General features: G+C 41.4%; 1 protein-coding gene across 1 annotated transcript in view; it reads right to left on the minus strand.

Annotated features, from left to right (window-relative positions):
- The window catches only part of LOC115583391 (calcium-dependent secretion activator 1-like), a 243,925-nt gene that overhangs the window by 80,604 nt on the left and 143,722 nt on the right, over positions 1 to 19,599 (minus strand). The window contains exon 9 of the mRNA XM_030420176.1: positions 14,322 to 14,388. Coding sequence (XP_030276036.1) covers positions 14,322 to 14,388 — 67 coding nt within the window. The remainder of the gene's footprint in view (positions 1 to 14,321; positions 14,389 to 19,599) is intronic.

Consider the following 19,599-nt stretch of genomic DNA (forward strand, 5'->3'; position numbering starts at 1 on the left):
TTACTGACGCTTATAGCGAAGGCGGCTGTCAGTAGCTAATTGCCGGTAGAACTATTTGGAAAACAACGGCTTTATGGACCCAACCAACTCTATTTGAGACGGGGGGGTCGCCCTCAGATGGTACAACCCATCTATTGCCATGCAGAGGCTGCACTGTCAGGTAGAGGCTGCGGTGTCACTGCAATTTAAGAGAAGATTAAAACAACAAAATATATTTTTAAAAATTCCCAGACCGGCCCAGAAGTGAAGTGAAAGTGAAGCGGCCCACCGGGAATTCTCCCGAATCTTTTCGATTACCCACCCGGCCCTGCCCCTGTGCTTCCCGACCACGGTCCGGGAGCCGAACAGGAATGGTGTTATACCATGCTATCATTTGGCTGGCTGTAGCTAATAGCTACTGGCTTAGCTAGTAGCTAAGTTAGAGGAGGTTGACTCGCAGCACTTCAACACGTGTGTTTTTTTTCTGATTGGCAAGCCGACCGGACGTGACATGGGGGCGTGGCATGTTTTAATTCGCCCTATTTCTGCTTTCTCTTTTGTTGTAGACCTTGTTTTAAGGCATTATACTACTTTTACAATTAGCATGTGTACTCCTTTTTTTAAACACAGGTAGCCCACTAATAATCAGCAATTACCTCCTTTCACATTGCCAGTGAATGACTTTACCTTTCATTTTTTTTCCCTTTGTGTGTCCCATTCGTCATCACCAATGGACTGGAAATACAGGGAACAGCAGCAGATTATATACCTTGTCAGAATAGTTCCAGAAGGCCTGAGAAGATCTTAGAAGACCAGCACTGATAAGGGAAGTTGCTGAGGAGTGAGACATCTACCTTCTTTCTGATCTCTGACGAGTTGCACATGTGCATCAGGCAGCTGACACATGGTAAGCCACAAACAAGGATGTTCAAGCGCTGCTTGACAAAGAGTTATGGAAAGACATTAATAAGCCATTTGGGCTAAAAGAGGGAGGATAAGCTACAGTTTGACTGTAATGATCTGTTCAAAATGACAGTCTTAAGGGCAACAGACTGTTTGCCTTGTGATCCAGCGCATGAGGATGCTCTAAAACGTCACTATCAGCTTGACCTACTGCTTGCCCTATTGACCCTTGACCTATCAATTCAGCTAGTAATATTATGTTGTTTGCTATGAAAATAAAGGACACTAGCAAGCAAAGCTGTCCTGGGAGGACAATCAGAACACCAAACCATCTGAGAAGTAGCGTCTTGAAGAATTTGGATTCTTCACCACTGATGGAAAAGTAACTAACAAAGATAAGGCTGTCTGTCAACTTTGTACAAAGCAGCTGTCTTACTCTACAACAACAAATCTGTCGACTCACATGCTAGCTTGCCAACCACGTGAGGCAGCAGAGGCCGAGACACCACAGACGAGCGGAGCTGCCAGAGCAACTTTCCAATTCATTCGAACAAATTGTGTGTCATTTCAAATTCATTTGAACTTCATTTTTTGAAAAACGGACAGTCCTACAAGCCAATGGCCAGAACTTGAACACACGCCATAACATCGCACCAGAGAAGGAGAGTTAACACATTCACCCAGGTCTTATGTTCACATTACAGATGAGCTGAGCTTGTGAGAAATACCTATGACTATTTTAGGGTTAATTGGCACAGGAGTAAATCCCAATATTTTACATTCACATTGCACCACAAAAGGCAGATGTTAGCTAGTGTAAGTGGGTTTTGGGCCACTGTAAAACGTGTATATGGTATTCCAGTTTCATGGGAAAATAAACTGCAGTCAAACTCATGCAGCTAACTTGAATAAACACAAATAATTTTGTCTTCAAATTCATGCAAGTACTGTGAAGGGAAATTCACTAATCTTTATGTGCGAACGCTGATGGCTAGGTGGCCTTGTTTAACTAACTAGTCTTGCTTCAGTTCTACACAGGCTCCATCTTGCCTATTTTTGATTAGCAGATTGTTAGCCAGAGTCAGGCACTTCCAAGATGGCAATGGCTGGTACCAACTTCAAAAACAAATGGAGGACCAAGTGGATGTTGTCCACAATTTTTAGGCACTGATTCAACCATGAGGATATACAACCCTACATTTCCAACTTGTTTTGGAATTGAGAGAAATTTAGGAGAATTTTAATGGAGAGAAACTCAATGTTATTCGTTTGAAATTAAATGCATCAGTCAAGTAGAAAACAGACACTTGCAAGACACACACAGGAGAGAGAGAGTCAGGAAAAGAGGGAGGGGGTATAATTGTGACAGCTGTGTTACTTGTAATGGACCTCTCATGTGCAAGTGTGTTATGATAATCACATTATATAAAGTGGCTGAATCAGAAGGTTAACTTGAAGAGGTGTACAGGGAAAATAAGTGTGTTCATGACCAGCAATAATGAGTATGTGATAAGAAAGTAGCAAATAGAGAGGCTGTGTGTGTAAGTGCATGTATGTTTCCTTGCATGTGTGCATGCAAGATAAAGAATATAATGCCATCTTTTGTTTTAATACAAATGCACATGTATTTTCTCATCCACATTAAAGAACTGCTTGAAAAGGGTTTCATCAGAGACAACTTAAGATGGATTGCAGAGTTGGACATGTGAGGGTTTAAAAGCTTCTAAGCGTTTGAATAAAGATCCAGAGAGCTGTAATTACAATAACTAAATATGACTATATTGACGTGGGACTCCCTAAAAACCTGGTATTTCATCCGGGGGTGGCGCCCTATGTCCTGTGTCACATAGAGTGTCGTATGCCTGATGGACTTTTTTGAAGGCTCGTTTTGGGTGACTTGTCACTCGTAACGTCATACATAGTTGATTATTTGTTTTTGGTCATTATCACTGCTACTGTCCAGTGTGAAACCAAAAGTGAACACTGATTTATTCATTTAATCCAGATTCATTGATCTTTTCCAAAATCTAACATAGTACTTTTACTGCTTACAGTGAAACTCTGGCCAATAAGCAACAGAGGCTTTATTTGTGATTGAATATGAGTCAATCCTTCGTGTAAAAGCATAATTACGATGAAAGAGGCACTTTTAAGATTGACCGTAGTTTTGTTTTCGGGCAAGTGCAGGGACACTTTTATGCTAGCTTCAAAATCTCTAAAACACTACGAAGGCTTGACAGAACATGAAACTTTGCTCGTAGTATCACCAGGGTCTCTACACATGAACATGAGCATTGAGAACATTGTTTGTGTACGTAGAGTTTACTAAAAAGAAGCTTTGTGAACTACTCACCGTAGGAGCTGGATCTCCGGCGCATTGCCGTCATGGCAGACAAAAAGTGTCGATCCCCGAGTGCGACCTAACAGGCAGGAGAGTAATGGTGGACCTCCTACTTGTTAGGTTGCAGTGCCTCTTTCGCTGTAATTTTGCTTTTACACAAAGGTTTGACTCACATTCAATCACAAATAAAGCCACGGTTGCTTTTTGGCTAGAGTTTCACTTTAAACCTAACCAAACAGCAGCTAAAAAGTGGACATTTTTTCAATATGTGAAAACAATAAATCGAAGTCAACAAGTAAAAAGCCATAAAACAAAATTCAAAATTACATGGAAGTGTTTCCCACACACAAATCATCTGCAACATCGCCATTTCAACATATTTATACTTCACTAATTAAGCTTTTTTAAACCCCATCACCTAAAGGCCTAAGAATCGTGTTACAAGGCAGACTATGACCTTGCATGTACATGGATGAGGTTTAAAATACAAATGATTGAGAAACAACATGAACTCAGAGCGGGGGCTGAGATAGTCACTGAGCTTGCTGAAGTGTGCCCTACTGCGTGCTGCAAAACTATGGCCATCTGCGTGATATACCACGTTTTTAAGGAGTTGTACATTGACTCAGCCAGCATACCTTATGAAGCCTCTTGGGTGGGTGGAGAACATACTCAATTCTAAACATGATGCATAGTTTATTTAATCCAAAATTAATTTAGTCAAGATTCATAGCCAGATTACAAAAGTAACAAATGCCAGCTTCGTTGTTTTTGAATCCTCATCAGATCCAGGCCTAAAGATAACTTAAACATTAACTTAGTTTGTTTGAAGATGGTCTTCAGGGACAATCCCCAGTGGATGGATTCTAATGTATTTAGCCCAGAGCTGCCCAATATGGGGCTCACGGGCCAAAGTTCACTGCCCATAAGGTTCAATTTGGCCATAAGTTTTAAACTAAAATAAAAAAATAATTTTAAATAAATTGTGCTGCTAGTTCCGAGTCCGGTCTCGGACTCGAGACCGGTCTCGAGACCATTTTTGGCTTACTCGGTCTCGTCTCGGTCTCGAAAGCAAAAATACTCGGTCTTGACTCGGTCTCGTCCTTCATTGGGAGGAGGGGGACTCGTAATTTTAGACCGAGACCAAAATCTGAAGGACACACTAAACTTACTATCCATGCGTCCCAGGGACGCACCTCATTTTTCCCATGAAAAACGATACGTTGTGAACATTAAACAACTCGTGTTTAATCACAGTAACTGGCAAAAGAAACCTTGTTGTTAGCAGACCGGACAAGCGCTGTTTCAACCCTCTGCGCATCTACTCGGCGCAGACGTGATCCCCTGTACAAAGTATCGCGTCACCGCTGATTTCATTTCAACCAGGGACGTCGCACCCGTGGGGGATGTGTGTGTTTTAACACCAACACTTTTCCCGGTGAGAGATTTCAACATCCACACTTTTTCCTGCAGTTTTGCACAAACGCCTTACTGCGGCCGGAGTCACTTTCTCCGGTCGCTCTGTGTCTGCTCTCGCTGCAGCTGCCTCCTCTCTCCTCTCCTCCCTCCCCCTCTCCTCCTCCCTCTCCTGTTGCTGCTTCAAACATGACACCGGCTTTGGGACTGACCGGCTGATGATTGGCTGTTCTGCCTTAAGTCCCGCCTCTCTTGCTATGTTAGATTTATTGTTCAGCTCGTGCTGATGAGGCGGGATCTGCCGTAAAATACCAAATAATATCCAGGCGTTTATTTGGGACAGGCGTTTAATTCCCTCCTCACAAAAATCCAGGATGAAAATGTCACAAACTTCTCCAGCTTCTCTGTGAATGTGAATTAATGTTTAAAAAAAACACCACCACATCCATCCCCCGCACTTTTAAAAAGCTTGCTACAGCTCTGATTTCAACAATTAAAAATACGAACTTCATAGTAAATAAACCCACGTTTCCACTGCTCGATGCTGTGCTCATTTGTGTCGATTATGTTTTAACGTTTAGGGGACGTGCTTTAATGAAATAAATAAAACATAATCCTGTGGTGGTGATGAAAACTACATTGAATGGCAGCTGCAATTTTGCCCAAATGGCGTCTGCGCATACATCGCGCTTCCAGTTTTTTCTCGAGTAAGCAGGAAAAGGAGAACGCAAAAATGATAAAATCTATTGCAGGTCAGCAGACTATTTGAATTTTAGGAATTTATTTTGGTGCAATTTATGTTGCTAAAAAAATGCTGTTTGGTTTGAATGTCATGTGTCATGCCACTGTGACAGTTGTTTTGCAATAAACTTTTCAGATTTGGAATTTTATTTGTTTAATTTCAGATACATTTTGAACATACATGAATATATCCGTTTGTTATAACCATATCATACCACCATCAAAGGAGATAAACACTCGATACAATTTAAGAAATAGAATAATATAAGAAAGAAATACATTTTCTTAACTGGGGAGTCGGGACCCATTGAATTTCCCAGGGACCCACTCAACTCACCACCTGTGGGTCCCGGGTACTCACTACATTGAAAACCTATCAACATCACTGCAAATATTCGTATTTTAATATTAATTTTTTTTTAAATCATAACATTGGCTGGTGTGAAAATATATTCCATGGTGCTACGCTGCGCAGCAAAGATTTTGAAAGATATAGATACAATGTTTGCCCAAACGTCACACAGCAGTTAACTTAAGCTTCTGGAGTGGGTTGAACAGTGAACTAGCAAAGAAAAAAAATCTGCTCTTTTTGATCGGTCTCGATGCGGTCTCGACTCCTTAAAGACTCGGTCTCGACTTGGTCTTGCCACCTCAAAGACTCGGTCTTGACTCGGTCTCGGCTGCATTTAAAAACCTATGGTCTCGGTCTCGACTCGGTCTTGACCCTTTAAAGACTCGGTCTTGACTCGAACTCGACATATGCGGTCTCGTTCCCATCACTATGTGCTGCCTTATATTTTTAAGTAAACATGCTCTGTAAATATATAGAATCCCTAATCTTTTTTTTTTTTTTTTTCATAATCTGAGCACCATGCCCGGTTAATTAAAGAACTTGGGCTCCAAATACCATTTTGTTTCTTAACAATACAACATTAAACCATCTATCTATAAATACACAGAACCTCTGTCTGTCTGTCTGTGTGTGTGTGTGTGTATGTGTGTGTTCCTCAAATATCTCTGCGGATTAGGATCAGACTGACCTGAGAGTTTCAACATGGCTGCTGCGTGGTTCAATGGTGTGATATTTCGTATTTGTTTGGACTGCAATGATACCGTTAATAAATTATTTCATAAATGCTTTACAAATTCCACGAGCATTGTCCACCGAAGCCACTACAGTCACGTGCGCACCAGAGCCAATCACTGCACACTGTGGCCACGCGCGCACCAGAGCCAATCACTGCAGAGCCCACCGCGACCCCCCACCTTAAGAAACAAGCAGATTTATACCTGCAGCGGCGCGAGCTGGACCGGGATTTTGCCGGCGGTTCGGTCCCGTTCTGTTCTGTTCTGTGCATCTAAACTGACTGTTGTGGATTAATGAGATTAAACGAGTCCGGACCGAGTCTGTTCGGGTCTGAGGAGATCTGGAGACGCGCGGGCAACAAAGTGGAATCGGAATCTGTGGATGTTCGTGTGGAGCTAGCCGCTAGCCGCTAGCGGCTAGCTACATGGCCCACCTCCCGAGGCGACGGACCGGAAGCATCGGCACGTCCAAAACAGGACCTAGGGTAAATAATGTCTGCCACGCTTTTTCGCGAACATCGGCGTCACGTTTGCTTTGTGTCTGGTGCAGGAAGAAACAGTAAAAACAGGCTTTTGTCACGAAAGTGTCCAAGCAGCAAGTTTGGTTGTTGAGGAACAGGAAGTTGTGGGAGGGACCTAGGCGGATGATTGACATGCAACGACGGTCGGTGTGTGTGAGAGTTGAGAGATTTGTGACATTTAGCGTGTTTGGAGTGTGTAGTTAGTGTGTTATGTAGTGTTTGGTGTAGTGTGTTTAGTGTGTAGTGGAGTCGGTTTTTTGTTTAATGAGTCAGAACAATGAGGAGAAGCTGAATGTGGAGCAGGCAGTACAGCTCTTTATTCAGCTGGAAGGAGCTCAGGCAGACCTGAGCATTGCCTGCATTTAAATGTAAATAGTTACATATAACTTTGTAAATGTTTTAAATGTATGCACACATTTAGATAAACAACAATTTATTTTGCATTATAAGTAAAAAAAAAAAAAAAAAAGGATTGTTAAACATATTTGTGGTTAAAAAAATCTAACTTTTTCTACTGAGATTTCATGTTTTTTTGTGATTTTAGGTCCATTGTGTTAATACAGTATGTCAAAATAAAAAAAATAACTGTACAGTCACACATGTGAGGTTGTGCTGAAAATAATGACACCAAGTAAATAGCTTTTAAGATTAAATATAATGGCAAAATCAAAAATAGTCAAAAACGGCCAATTATACCCTGGAATATCAGATTTCACAACAAACCTAAATATCCCTGACGTCCCACCTTCAAACACAGCCTCATTTCGCCATCCATGAAAAAGCTCCTTAACCTCCCACTTTTTTATAGGAATACACTTTTCTTACGGGCACTGCACTAGTTAAAACTACAATTTGGCCCTCCAAAAAAGATTCCCGATTCAGCCACTCCCTGGTTTTTCTTCTAGTTCCCTATAACCCAAAACTGTGGTTTCCTTTGGTGGATCGCTCAGACATGACTGAAAAAAAAAAAAAAATTAAATACCCTAAAGACATATAAAAATTGAAGAATGACCAATTCAGTGTTAGGAGAGATTTAAAAGAAAAAACAGAGCTAGTCTGCCTGATCTCTTCCAGCAGCTCGTTCCAAAGTCGCGTGGTCCTGGCTGCTAGGCTCCCCTGGTTTTTAGGTTTGACCTACAAAGTACTACTACAATCTCAGGCCGCATTCAGGCTCAAAGGAGGTCAGTGAGTCACTGATTTAATTAGGGCAAACCCAAAATGTGCTTTAAAGTAATCATTGAATTTTACAAAATCAATTCTAAAATATACAGGTAACCAATGAAGTGATGCAACAGACTTCCAGCAGTAATTGAACTAGTTGAAGTTTGAAAAGGTCGTATTGATTGAGACAGGAAGACAGTAAATTACAGTAATCTCAACTCAACTCAACTCAACTTTATTCATAAAGCACTTTAAACAGCCACAGCTGGGACAAAGTGCTGTACATAAATAATAAATAGAACGTAAAACATAAAAAAAAACAATATAAAAACAATAAACAATAACAATGTTAAAACAATAAAAACAATAAAACACTAAAACAAGAGCAGAGTCTCATGCTGGGTTGAATGCCAAAGAATAAAAATGGGTTTTAAGATGAGTTTTAAAAATGGACAGTGAGGGGGCTTCCCTGATGTGCAGTTGGAGGACGTTCCATAGTTTGGGACCGGCAGTAGAAAAAGCTCCTTCCCCTCTGAGTTTCTGCTTAGACCTCAGTACCTCCAGGAGCAGCTGGTCAGCTGACCGGAGGCACCGGGAAGGAGCGTAGGGATGGAGCAGCTCAGAGAGGTAAGGTGGGGCGAGACCATTTAAAGATTTAAAAACAAATAAAAGAATCTTAAAATGAACTCTAAAGTGCATAGGCAGCCAGTGGAGGGAGGCCAGAATGGGAGTAATGTGCTCCTTCTTACGTGCTCCAGTTAAGAGGCAAGCAGCAGTGTTTTGGACTAACTGGAATCGTGTGAGAGAGGACTGGCTGACTCCAAAGTAAAGTGCATTGCTGTAATCCAACCGAGATGTAATGAGGGCGTGAATTACTGTTTCAAAGTGCTTTTGTGCAAGAAAGGGCTTCACCTTGGTCAGCTGCCTAAGGTGAAAGAAGCTGGATTTAACACCAATACAACAATTTGCCGATCCAATTTAATATCACTGTCCATCTTCATACCCCAGTTTGACACTGTTGGCTTCATATAGTGTGCCAAAGGGCCCAAGTCAACGGGGGGGGGGGTCCACAAGAGCCACTCGGACCAAACACCATCACTTCTGTTTTCTTTTCGTTAAATTTTAAAAAGTTCAGTGGTTTCAGACAGAAGGCATCTTTCTTCTTCAGTGGCACATAAATCTGACTGTCGTCAGCGTAACAATGAAAAGAGATACCATGCTTTCTCAGGATGGAACCCAGGGGAAGCAGATACAGTGAGTAAAGCAGGGGCCCAAAAATTGAACCCTGTGGAGCCCCATATGACAGCAGAGCAGAGCGGGACTCAGAACCACCAAGGTTTACACAAAAGGATCTGAGCAGGATGCAATGACAGTATGACAGTTTCCAGTTTTTTATTCTTATTCCAGCTTCTGTATTCGTGAATAATACAAAACTAATTTTAGAGATAATTCAAAGTTGCCGAAATTCCTGCAAGAGAAGACCAACCAGTGTTAGTAACAAGAGGTGTAGTGACTCTACTGCTAGCTGTAGCTGGCCTGCTGCTACTGTAGCTGCCAGTCATACCAGCCTGTCATCGCAAATCACTAGGCCTGGCCAATCCGTCACAGTTGCCACCTCTGCTGCTGCAAGTGGTAGCTCTCAGTTGAGCTGCAGCTGCATTGTGTGTGCATGTGTGTGTGTGTGTGTGTGTGTGTGTGTGTGTGTGTCTGCATGTGTGTGTGCTTGTGTGTGACAAATGTGATTCCCCATGACAACACTGATGAGACCTGAGGCCAAGTAAAGGATTGGAGGGAACCGGACTGACTCTCCAGCAGCTCCCTTGCCTTCGGGACACCACAGTGGCAAAACAGAGTCTAAACTATCGACCCCCCTCTACCCATACCCCAAAACACTGGCTTCCTTTTTCTCTCTCTCTCCCTGAACTGTCAGTCAGCAGAGAAGAGAGAGAGAGGAGGAGAGACAGTGATAAAGATAGAGTGAAGGGATTGCTACAGTCATTTATAGTCACATCATTACAGGAAACACATGGACATAAATAGTGGAGATGATTTGCTGGATGTGGCATACGTTCACAAACAAACTTCAGAAGCCAAAAGCAAATATCTAATATTCTATCCATCTCTGACATGGGCTCAGAGTTTTTATTCAGAACCATCAATCTTTTTTTTACCCCTGTTAAATTCTATTTTGCAAATTTTTCCTCACTCAAAGCGAGGGTCTAAGGATCGAGGATGTCGTTTACTGTGCTTAAATAATTAAATCATTTAGACTCATTGAAATTAAATGCAGGTATGTGAGTTGATGCTAAGCAAACTAAAGTTAAATGGCTTAAATTAAACTGTAATGAACATATATAAATTATGCTAAGCTGAACTGAATTCAAGTGAATCAAAATTGATTGAAATCAATTGAAGTGACACACATTTAACTGAAGTGCACTGAACTCAACTGCACCAAACTGAAGTGAATTGAAGTGAACTGAATGACCAATGTAGACATATGTGCAGTTCAATTCAGTCCACCATGAACACGCAAGGTTTAGCTGATCTGCAATCTGCTTCGGATGCTCAGGCTAAAACCACTGTACTGATTATGAACTGATGGAGGAGGAGGGAGCATAGGGGGCGGGTGTGGCATGGGGGGTGAATAAAGGATAGAGAGGAGGAGTAGAGCATGAGGAAGGTAGAGATGACAGATAGGTTGAGGTAAAAGATGTAGCATGGGTAAAGAAAAAGTAATGGATGAAAGGAGGGGAGTAATGTCAAGAGACAGGAGTAGATGAATATTGGGAAAAGAGCTGAGATGTATAAAGTTTCTTATACCTGGACTAAATGCATACACATAAGCATGCATGTATAAACAACTTGACAGGTAACAATCTTTTACTGTAGATTCTGCACAATCTTCACAACATAGGGAGGGCAAGTGTCTTCCTCATCCAAGAGGCAGCTCAGGTTCTGGTCCAGGCTTTTGCCACCTTACCTCAACTGCTGCCACTGACTGCCATGCCTACACATGCCATCTGAACTCTGCAGCACATCCAGAATGCAGCAGCCTGGCTGGTCTTACACCTGCCCAAGTTCTCTCACAGTACAGTGCTCCTCCATTCCCTGCACTGGCAATTAGTGACTGTTCAAAACTGATTCAAGTCTCTGGTACTCAGTGGCGGTTCTAGACCAGTTTTAATAGGGGGGCCAGGTTGGGGCCAGCTTTTTTGTTAGGGGGCACATACAACCTGAAAAAAAGGATAAATCCCTCATTCAGACAAAGCAGTGTTTGCAATTTCAGCAATTGTGACTGGGTAGTAAACCACTGAGACACTTTAATTCTGCCTTTCCCTTCAGAACAAAATCATTGCAAGAAATCTGTCATTGTATTATTGATGCAGACTTCCTGTCAGGGGGGCCACAGGGGGGTCCAGACTCAGAGTTACGGGGGCACTGGCCGCTGTTGCCCCCCCCCCAGAACTTGCCCACTGTTTTGCATCCTACAACCAGGACATGGTGAAACCATACACCACAGCCCTTCACTACACTGATTTGACACTCCCTAAAAATGAATCCCAACTGTTTCCTGTTCTGGCTGCACGATGGTGGAACCAGCTCCCTATTGACATTAATATCAAGTCAGCAGAAACACTATGCATGACTCAGACTCAACATTCATCTGGTCAGACTGCACTTCAAAAAATCAAACAAACAAAAACACATCACTTTTTGTAAATCATATTCAGCAGACATAAACCTTTCCTACATCCCTAATACACATTTAAGTTATCAATTGTTGAAAGAAAACCTCTCAAACCTAAGCACAGTTGCTCTCCTTAATCGTTTGTTTTGACCAGTTTAGTGCTGAAACTGCACTTATTGAAGTATTAATGACCTGCTCTACTCTTGACAGAGGTGACAGCCCAATTTTAGTTCTTTCAGATTAACATGCTGTCTTTGATATCCTCTTGCATCTCTTGGAGACTTGGGTTAACATCAAAGGTTCAGCTCTAAGTTTGTTCACTCATATCTCGTCAACACAACCTTTTTTTAGTTGCCCTTGGAAACACTACTTCTTTAACTGCTAATCTGACTTGGGGTGTTCCTCTGGGCTCTATTATGGTCCTGTTCTGTTTCCTATTTATCCTGCCTCTGGGCCTGCTTATTCAAAATAAAAAAATTGTCTTACCAACCTGTCTCTCAGATATAATTAGTTATTGTTACAAACTTTGGCAGTCTGTCAAATAATATCATGCAAGCTGCTAGGAATCTATAGGTGTAATCTTTTATGCCAACCTGTGCTTTGATAGTCAACTCAAACATTTTGTTGAGTCATATTTCTTTCACCTCACCATAATTTAAAATGATGTTTTTTGCACATGTAGTGGATTTTGGATGTGGTGACTTTGACAGTAGTTTTGGGCTGCCAAGATGATGAGCAAAACTGAAGGGATATGGATTCAAATTAAAGTGTGTAGTAGTAAAGCAAAACGATGCCAGATTGCCAACAGTAATGTTTTACTTAGTTAGCATCCAAAGCAGTGAGCAAAGAAAAAGTGCATCATCTTAACACAGAAACAAAAAGTACGTAGTTGCTGTACGTATACCAGCCCACACACAGCATCTGTACTTAAACACACACAGCCATAGTCAGACTGTCTGTACTCCTCAAGACAAACAGCCATGCACATCCACGGACTGACATGAAAACAAACAAACATCTCTCTCTCTCTCTCTCTCTCTCTCTCTCTCTCTCTCTCTCTCTCTCACACACACACACACACACACACACACACACACACACACACACACACACACACACGAGTGCTCAGTCTATTGACCAGTATTTGTCACTTGCTATATATTTAGCTGGAAGCGAGTGAGAGGCTTCAAGTTGGCGGTGCTCAGGCTTTTCTAGCTGCAAGTGTTAGGCCAGCTAGTGTTCACTCGACTTTGTCAATCCCCTGTCAACTTGTAGCTCTGAGACATATCCTCTGCAACGCACAAGAGACAAGCTGTACCCCCCCTCCTGCTGCCCACCTCCCAATGCAGAGCCACCAGGAAATGGCTGCTACCGTCCCCCACACCCGCACCACCCCATCTCCTGACAAAAGCCTGCTTGGCCTCTCCATCATTTCTCTGACAGCCGAGGGAAGACAGCTTGGCTGCATCTCTCTTTCTCGCTGCAGACACAACATGTGGGCAGTGAAAATATTATCACCACAAAGCACAACTGATGTTATAGGCTGCTCAGGGTTCTCTCTTGGGTGAATCAGATTCGCACCATGTTTTCTTGTCACTCCAAATTTGATTTTGTAGTGTTAAAAAGTATGATATATAGCAAAGACCTTAAAAAAAAAAACAACTACACATATTTGTTAAGAATATTTCTCTAATCTGATAACTAAAGGAGCTATGAGTGTTAACTGATGCATCTTCTCCTGTTCTTGAAGACGTAAGATAGAAAAGCTAATGGCTAGTTGAAAAAAATCTTCAAGAACCCGGTTGTTAAAGCCCCCGCCCCATGACCCTGTGAACTTTGTCGGCCCTCTGGCTGGATTTAAATGGCCACAGGTCTAGATCATACTCCCTAAAAGTATAGTGCATTAAATACTCCCTAAAGATGTGTCCTTCTATCGCCTGCAACAGCAAAACATGTCAAGCCTGAGTTTTGTGTAGTGTGTATAATGATGATGATGATGATGATGATGATGATGATGATTGTGAGTAATAATAATAATAATGAGCATAGTTGTTATATAATAATAATAATAATAATATTTATTATTAATAATATGTATTATTATTATTATTATTATTATAAGTGTATCATCATTTGTATTATTAATTGTATTGTGATGATGATGATGATGATGATTATTATCATTCTTATTATTATTATTATTATTATTATTATTATTATTATTATTATTATTATTATTATTATTATTGTTGTTATTGTTGTTGTTGTTGTTGTTATAAATTACTCATGATATTTTCTTTCATGAATGGAAAAGTGGCAACCTATAAACACGAGTGATGTTCCAGCTCATTTAAGCAATCTGCTGGACCCACTAACCTACTGTATATAGTGTGCCATTTGTGGTTGTGATTTGTTGTGTTTGACTTGTAGGAACCAAAGAAATAAAAGCCAGTGAAAGTATGACTCTGCTATACGAGCTTACCTGAACAAGCACAAAGAATCTTTTCTTCCATCTTTTCCACACATTTTTGCCAATAGCCCAAAGGTACCTGTTGGATTAAAAAACATTCATTTAGACAAAAAACAAAAGACTATTTTTCAGTGCAGCTTTTGTAAACTGAATGGAATATTTTTGCCTCTTTCTGGTGTGCCAGGCTGATATGACAGAAGTCTGACGCACTAGGCGGTATCCACAGAGAGGATAGAGAGAGTGGTAGTATAGTGCATCTACTAACCTCTCCTGGTAAAAAAACATTACTGCAACCAGGCGCATTTTAAAAATCCCTGAGCATCACATCTCAATCTTTTGTTCTTTGCTCGGTGGCTTGTGTCCTAGTTGAAAGAACTTGTTAATGCCACTTTTCAATTTATGTGCACCTATAAAGTGTCTGTGAGGCAGCATGCTAAGTACCAGATCCATGGATCTAGGCCATCTAAAATGCAATGCAGCCATCATCAATTTTATCAACACCTGTGAAAAATGTGAAAAAAAAAATGTCTCCAATAAGAGAGAGAGTATAGACTAGCTATTATGACTGTTGCTCTTTCTTAAAGTGACTTTTTTGCTGTAAGTTAACATTCTGAAGTAAATCCTGAGTGCATAGTGGAATGGGCATAGAAAAATGACACCACCCCTGTACAGATTGGTTCCTTGTAAGCCTCGCTTTCAATGTGCCTTTTGGTCACAGGGTGGCACAAAGGAGGGGTGCCTGTCATTGCACAACAAAAACAGGAAGAGGTATTTTTTGACCTGGCCACTATCCCCAGGTAAAGGTGGAATACTGGTATAAAAGAGGGACAGTGATAGAAATCGATTTAAAATGGACAGGCAAACAGACGGGCAATCGTTTGTGTGTGTCCCTGTTGATATGTGTTTCCCCTTTCTACCTGGACCTGATACAGTGTAAAACTGCCATTCTTTCTACTAGATCAGTAAATAATAAAAATAGCTACTAATTAATAAAAACAGTTGTTTAACTCTGCTGCTCCAGAGCCCTGAGATCACAGTTTCTAGGTCAAATTGGGATTCTTAAAGTTTTTTGCTTTGGACAGTACAGGCTGCTAATGCCATGTTGCTAACGCTGTCAACATTTTGAAATTCATTCATAATATGAGCAAGTACCTTAAGCATCACTGTAATTTTTGGGACATAACAAAGAACTTGAAGAAACGTCAAATGAGCTTAAAATGTACTTTTATAAGTGTGTGAAATCACAAAGCATAGCTAAATCTTATCACAGAACAAACACAATGTATAATGTAATCTCAATGTACTCTATATCCAGAGTCAGGGAAATAATGCATAATACATGTGTTTGGCTCCAGTAGAATGGATATGTAGGTGGGGTCTACAGGAAGTATGGTGAAAGTGGACATTTAGAGTCGAGCAACCATACAAAAACACCAATTAAAGACCTCTGATCTGCCCATTGACAGACATGGGGTGGAACTGTTGTGTTTTCTTAGAGACTGAATTATAGGCTATGACTGTGCAGTATACAGGGAGATAATATAGCTCAGATGTAACAAATGCTATTGTGTATCATTATACAGATGGGAAATTCTACATATTTTGTCTATGAAAAAACGTATTTGTTATACCTGCAAGTTAATGCCAGCTCAGGAGAACTACATCATTCTTTTGTGACATTTTCTCAAATCTGAAATTTTGTTTTTACAAATCTAAGTGCGTATTAGGTTTGTTGTGTTGAGTTGAGTTTTTGTTTAGATTTGACTTGAAAGCATGACACAGAAAGAGAAGGACAGGAAAGGGGCCTTTGTTGTAAAAGAACATCCGAGGGTGAAGACCCCAGTTTGATTTGTCTCTGGTGCTCCCAGCCTAACTGCTGGTCTCCCTGGTAAGCCCACCTCAGCTTGCTTCAGCGTGCCTTTCCCTGCAGTTTCTCCTGGAGTGCTTCTGCCTGTCGTCCTAAATAAACCAACATCCATGAGTTGACACATGAGGGCCCTGCCTGTGTGCTCAACACAGAGTAGTACCGGCAACAGGGTAGAGGGAGGCAGTGCGGGCATCTTACAGGGCATCCCAGCAGCTTCCTCCAAGGCTCCCAAAAGAAAGCATATGGAGGGGAGGGAGGGGGAAGGCAGACAAGCAGCTCCTCACAGCTACCGGCAGAAGGGCAGTACTTTCAAACAGGAAGCGTGTGTGCTCCATTATTTATAAAAGACTGCCACACAACTCAGGTTAGCATTTGTTTTCCAGTCCACAGCAGACCTAATTGTAAGTTGAATATGGCCGTCATTAAATATGCTCAAGTCATTGGTAGTGAGTACTGTCCAGTCGAATACTTCAATGCAAAATTAAATTTCTGCTAGCTCAATTGTGTCTTTGCATCTTAGACTAGGAACCCAGAGAGCTTGTTCCACCAAAGGACACCTCATTTACCCAGAATCTTTGTCTAGTAGCTTAAAAAGGTCTGGTGTGCAGGATTCAGGGATCTATTGTAAGAAATGGAATTTAATATTCATAATGACTATTTTATTAGTGTATAATGACATGAAACTTAGAATCTTTGCGTTTTCATTACTTTAGAATGAGCCTCACTATCTACAGAGGGAGCAGGTCTTCGGGCCCAAAACGGACAAAACGATGCGGACTCTATAGAGGTAAGTGGTGTTCAGTTGGTCGCAATCTGCAACTTCATTGCAACTAAATCCTACTTATACACTGGACCTAAAACGACAGCCCAGATGACTTTGAAAGTACAGGACAGAGAGATCATGGATAGAGCCTCTGCTAGCAGAGAGAAGATGCACAGCCATTAATGTCCCAGCTACTGAACACTAACAGCTGGACTGGCCCCCCATCAACTGGTCATAACCTGGTTTAGTCAGTTGTGGTACACTTGTCCAAGGGTACTGAAACATATCTCACACTGTAGGGCTGTCCCAATACCAACACTCTGAGCCCTATTTAGATGGTCTAAAGCATAGCGCACTAGTGTGTTTAGGCCATGTCCAAGTCCAATTTGCGAGTTAAACGGCAGATAACCTGTCTCAAAGTGCAGCGCAAAGACGTGGTTGTCAGACTCTGGATTAGTCATGTGTGTGTTTTGGGCAGAACATAAATCAAACCAATTCGAGTGCTGTCTCCCATTCCCTTTAAGAGCCAGGTGAACCAGGACCTGAGACATATTAAAAAGTAGCAGTCCTCTTCCCTGAGGGACAGGAATGTGGACCCTCTACCCCTCCAGCAGCAGAAACCATATGTGTATGTCTACATTAACATGCACACTTGTGCCCAAGGAACAGCTGATAAACTTCATTGATTATTTAAAACTGCTGACCCGTTCCCTTTGGAGAGTTTATAACTGCAGCTTTTAGTTTTGTTCATAAAATTTGGCACGATATTTGTTACAGTGACATGTGGAAAATAACTGAAAGCAACCTCTCTTATCATAAAATCATGTGTCCTTTAACAGCAGGAAACAGACTGCACGTCTGACTTCAGACCAGCTTTTTGTTGATCTATGGTGCTGTCACTTTCTGCTGCCTCTAGATAGCCATCCACCATCAGTGCGCCTGACCACACCTCGTTTAAAGACCAACATGCCCAGGGGTGCAAGTACACTTACAATTTACACAACCTGGGTGCTGGACTGTATCAGTCTGAAACTAGCCATGACACTTGTGTAAGGTAGAGCCCTTGCAGTCTTGACCACTAAAGTGCATTGGCATTTTTCCATTACTTCTGCTGGCCTGGTTCTACTCAGTTTGACTTGGCACATCAGTACAACGTGGCAGGGACCTATTACGACAGTACTACCTGCTTGAAGTTGTGTCTTAAACTGAGAGGCGCTTGGCTTGTGTAGTGGTCAGAGAAGCCTCTGTAAACACTCTTCCTCCACACAGCGATAACACTAATGAAGCAGTTCCAGCCCCATTGTTCTGCATGATATCTGACTGGGACAGCTTCATAGAAAACATCACAGAATAGGGATATCATTTAGACTGTTGGTTTCACAAATGCTTTACCAGCTTTTAGTCAAACTATTTTAAGTGAGATCTTCTAGAAAGACATGTACATTGTCTAAACCAGAGCAAAAAAATTAAAAGAAAATGGTTTGTACATGCCACTTTAGAGGAGGTGTAATCAGGAAAACTCAGTGGAGATATTTGTCTGAGTGGATCACCGGTGTGTAGAGCCTTCAATAGATACATGCTGTTCCTGCTATGTAAATGATAAAATGTATGATTATGTGTCCCAGTATCCAATGCTAATGAATGAGCATGCACAACACAAGAGCCCCATAAATGGTTCACCTCAATGGAAAAACAGCTATTATGAATTCAACATCTCACAATATCAGGATGTAAATAATGATTATATCAGTGTCACTGTAAACACTATTTCCACAGCAACTGTGGGCAGTCTCACAATTCAAAATCTTCTATTTTGTCCATATAATATGCTGTGGATTCATCTCTATAAAATGTTGCAGAGCTCATACTAAAAAAGTTAATATGTCACATCTTTTACTGGAGTGAAAAATTAAGTCTATGTAGTTACAACTGTCAGCCACAAGAGGGAAGTAAACCATTATCTTTTGGACAGAGCACCTCCAGTAAAAAGGGGTGAAAACTTAATATTAAGGTTCAAGTGACAGTGTGGCACATAGTAAATCACACATTTTGACATCTATCAGACACACCTCAAAGATGTAAAAGTGCCACTGTTTAAACTGACATAAACCAAGGTGGATTTTTTCATATGGGGCACAAGGATGTAATACCCCAATTTACACTCTGCAATATCACCCTGGTAACATCTTTTTGGTACTTTAAGTTTAACCAATGTTAAACTGGAAGTGGACAATAACCTGAGACTTTGTCCTTACATTCTTCTGTCTCCTCATCATCACACATTAGCTCTGTGAGCATTGCCCCATTTATGTTTACATAAATGCAGTATACGTGGTGCCTACAGTGCTGCTTCCCATCCCCACTTTGGACACTTGGGCCATATCTCTTTGTTCCTGTATCCAGCATACAGACAAAGACTGAAACAGACAAACCCTGTGACTAAACAAGTCAAACTCTGGACCCCATATACTGAGAGCATCCTGCAGGACTGTTTTGCTCGGACAGGATGGGATGTGTTTAAAGCTGCAGCCACTCTGGAGGACTCTTCTATCAGCATACAGGACTGTGCTGAGTATGTGACTGGATATATTAGCACATAAAAGTCAAGAAGCCCTGGATAAATAGCCAGGTATGTCACATGCAGCGTGCCCGCTCTCTTG

The sequence above is a fragment of the Sparus aurata genome, chromosome 6 (assembly GCF_900880675.1).
Source record: "Sparus aurata chromosome 6, fSpaAur1.1, whole genome shotgun sequence".
Lineage (NCBI taxonomy): Eukaryota > Metazoa > Chordata > Actinopteri > Spariformes > Sparidae > Sparus > Sparus aurata.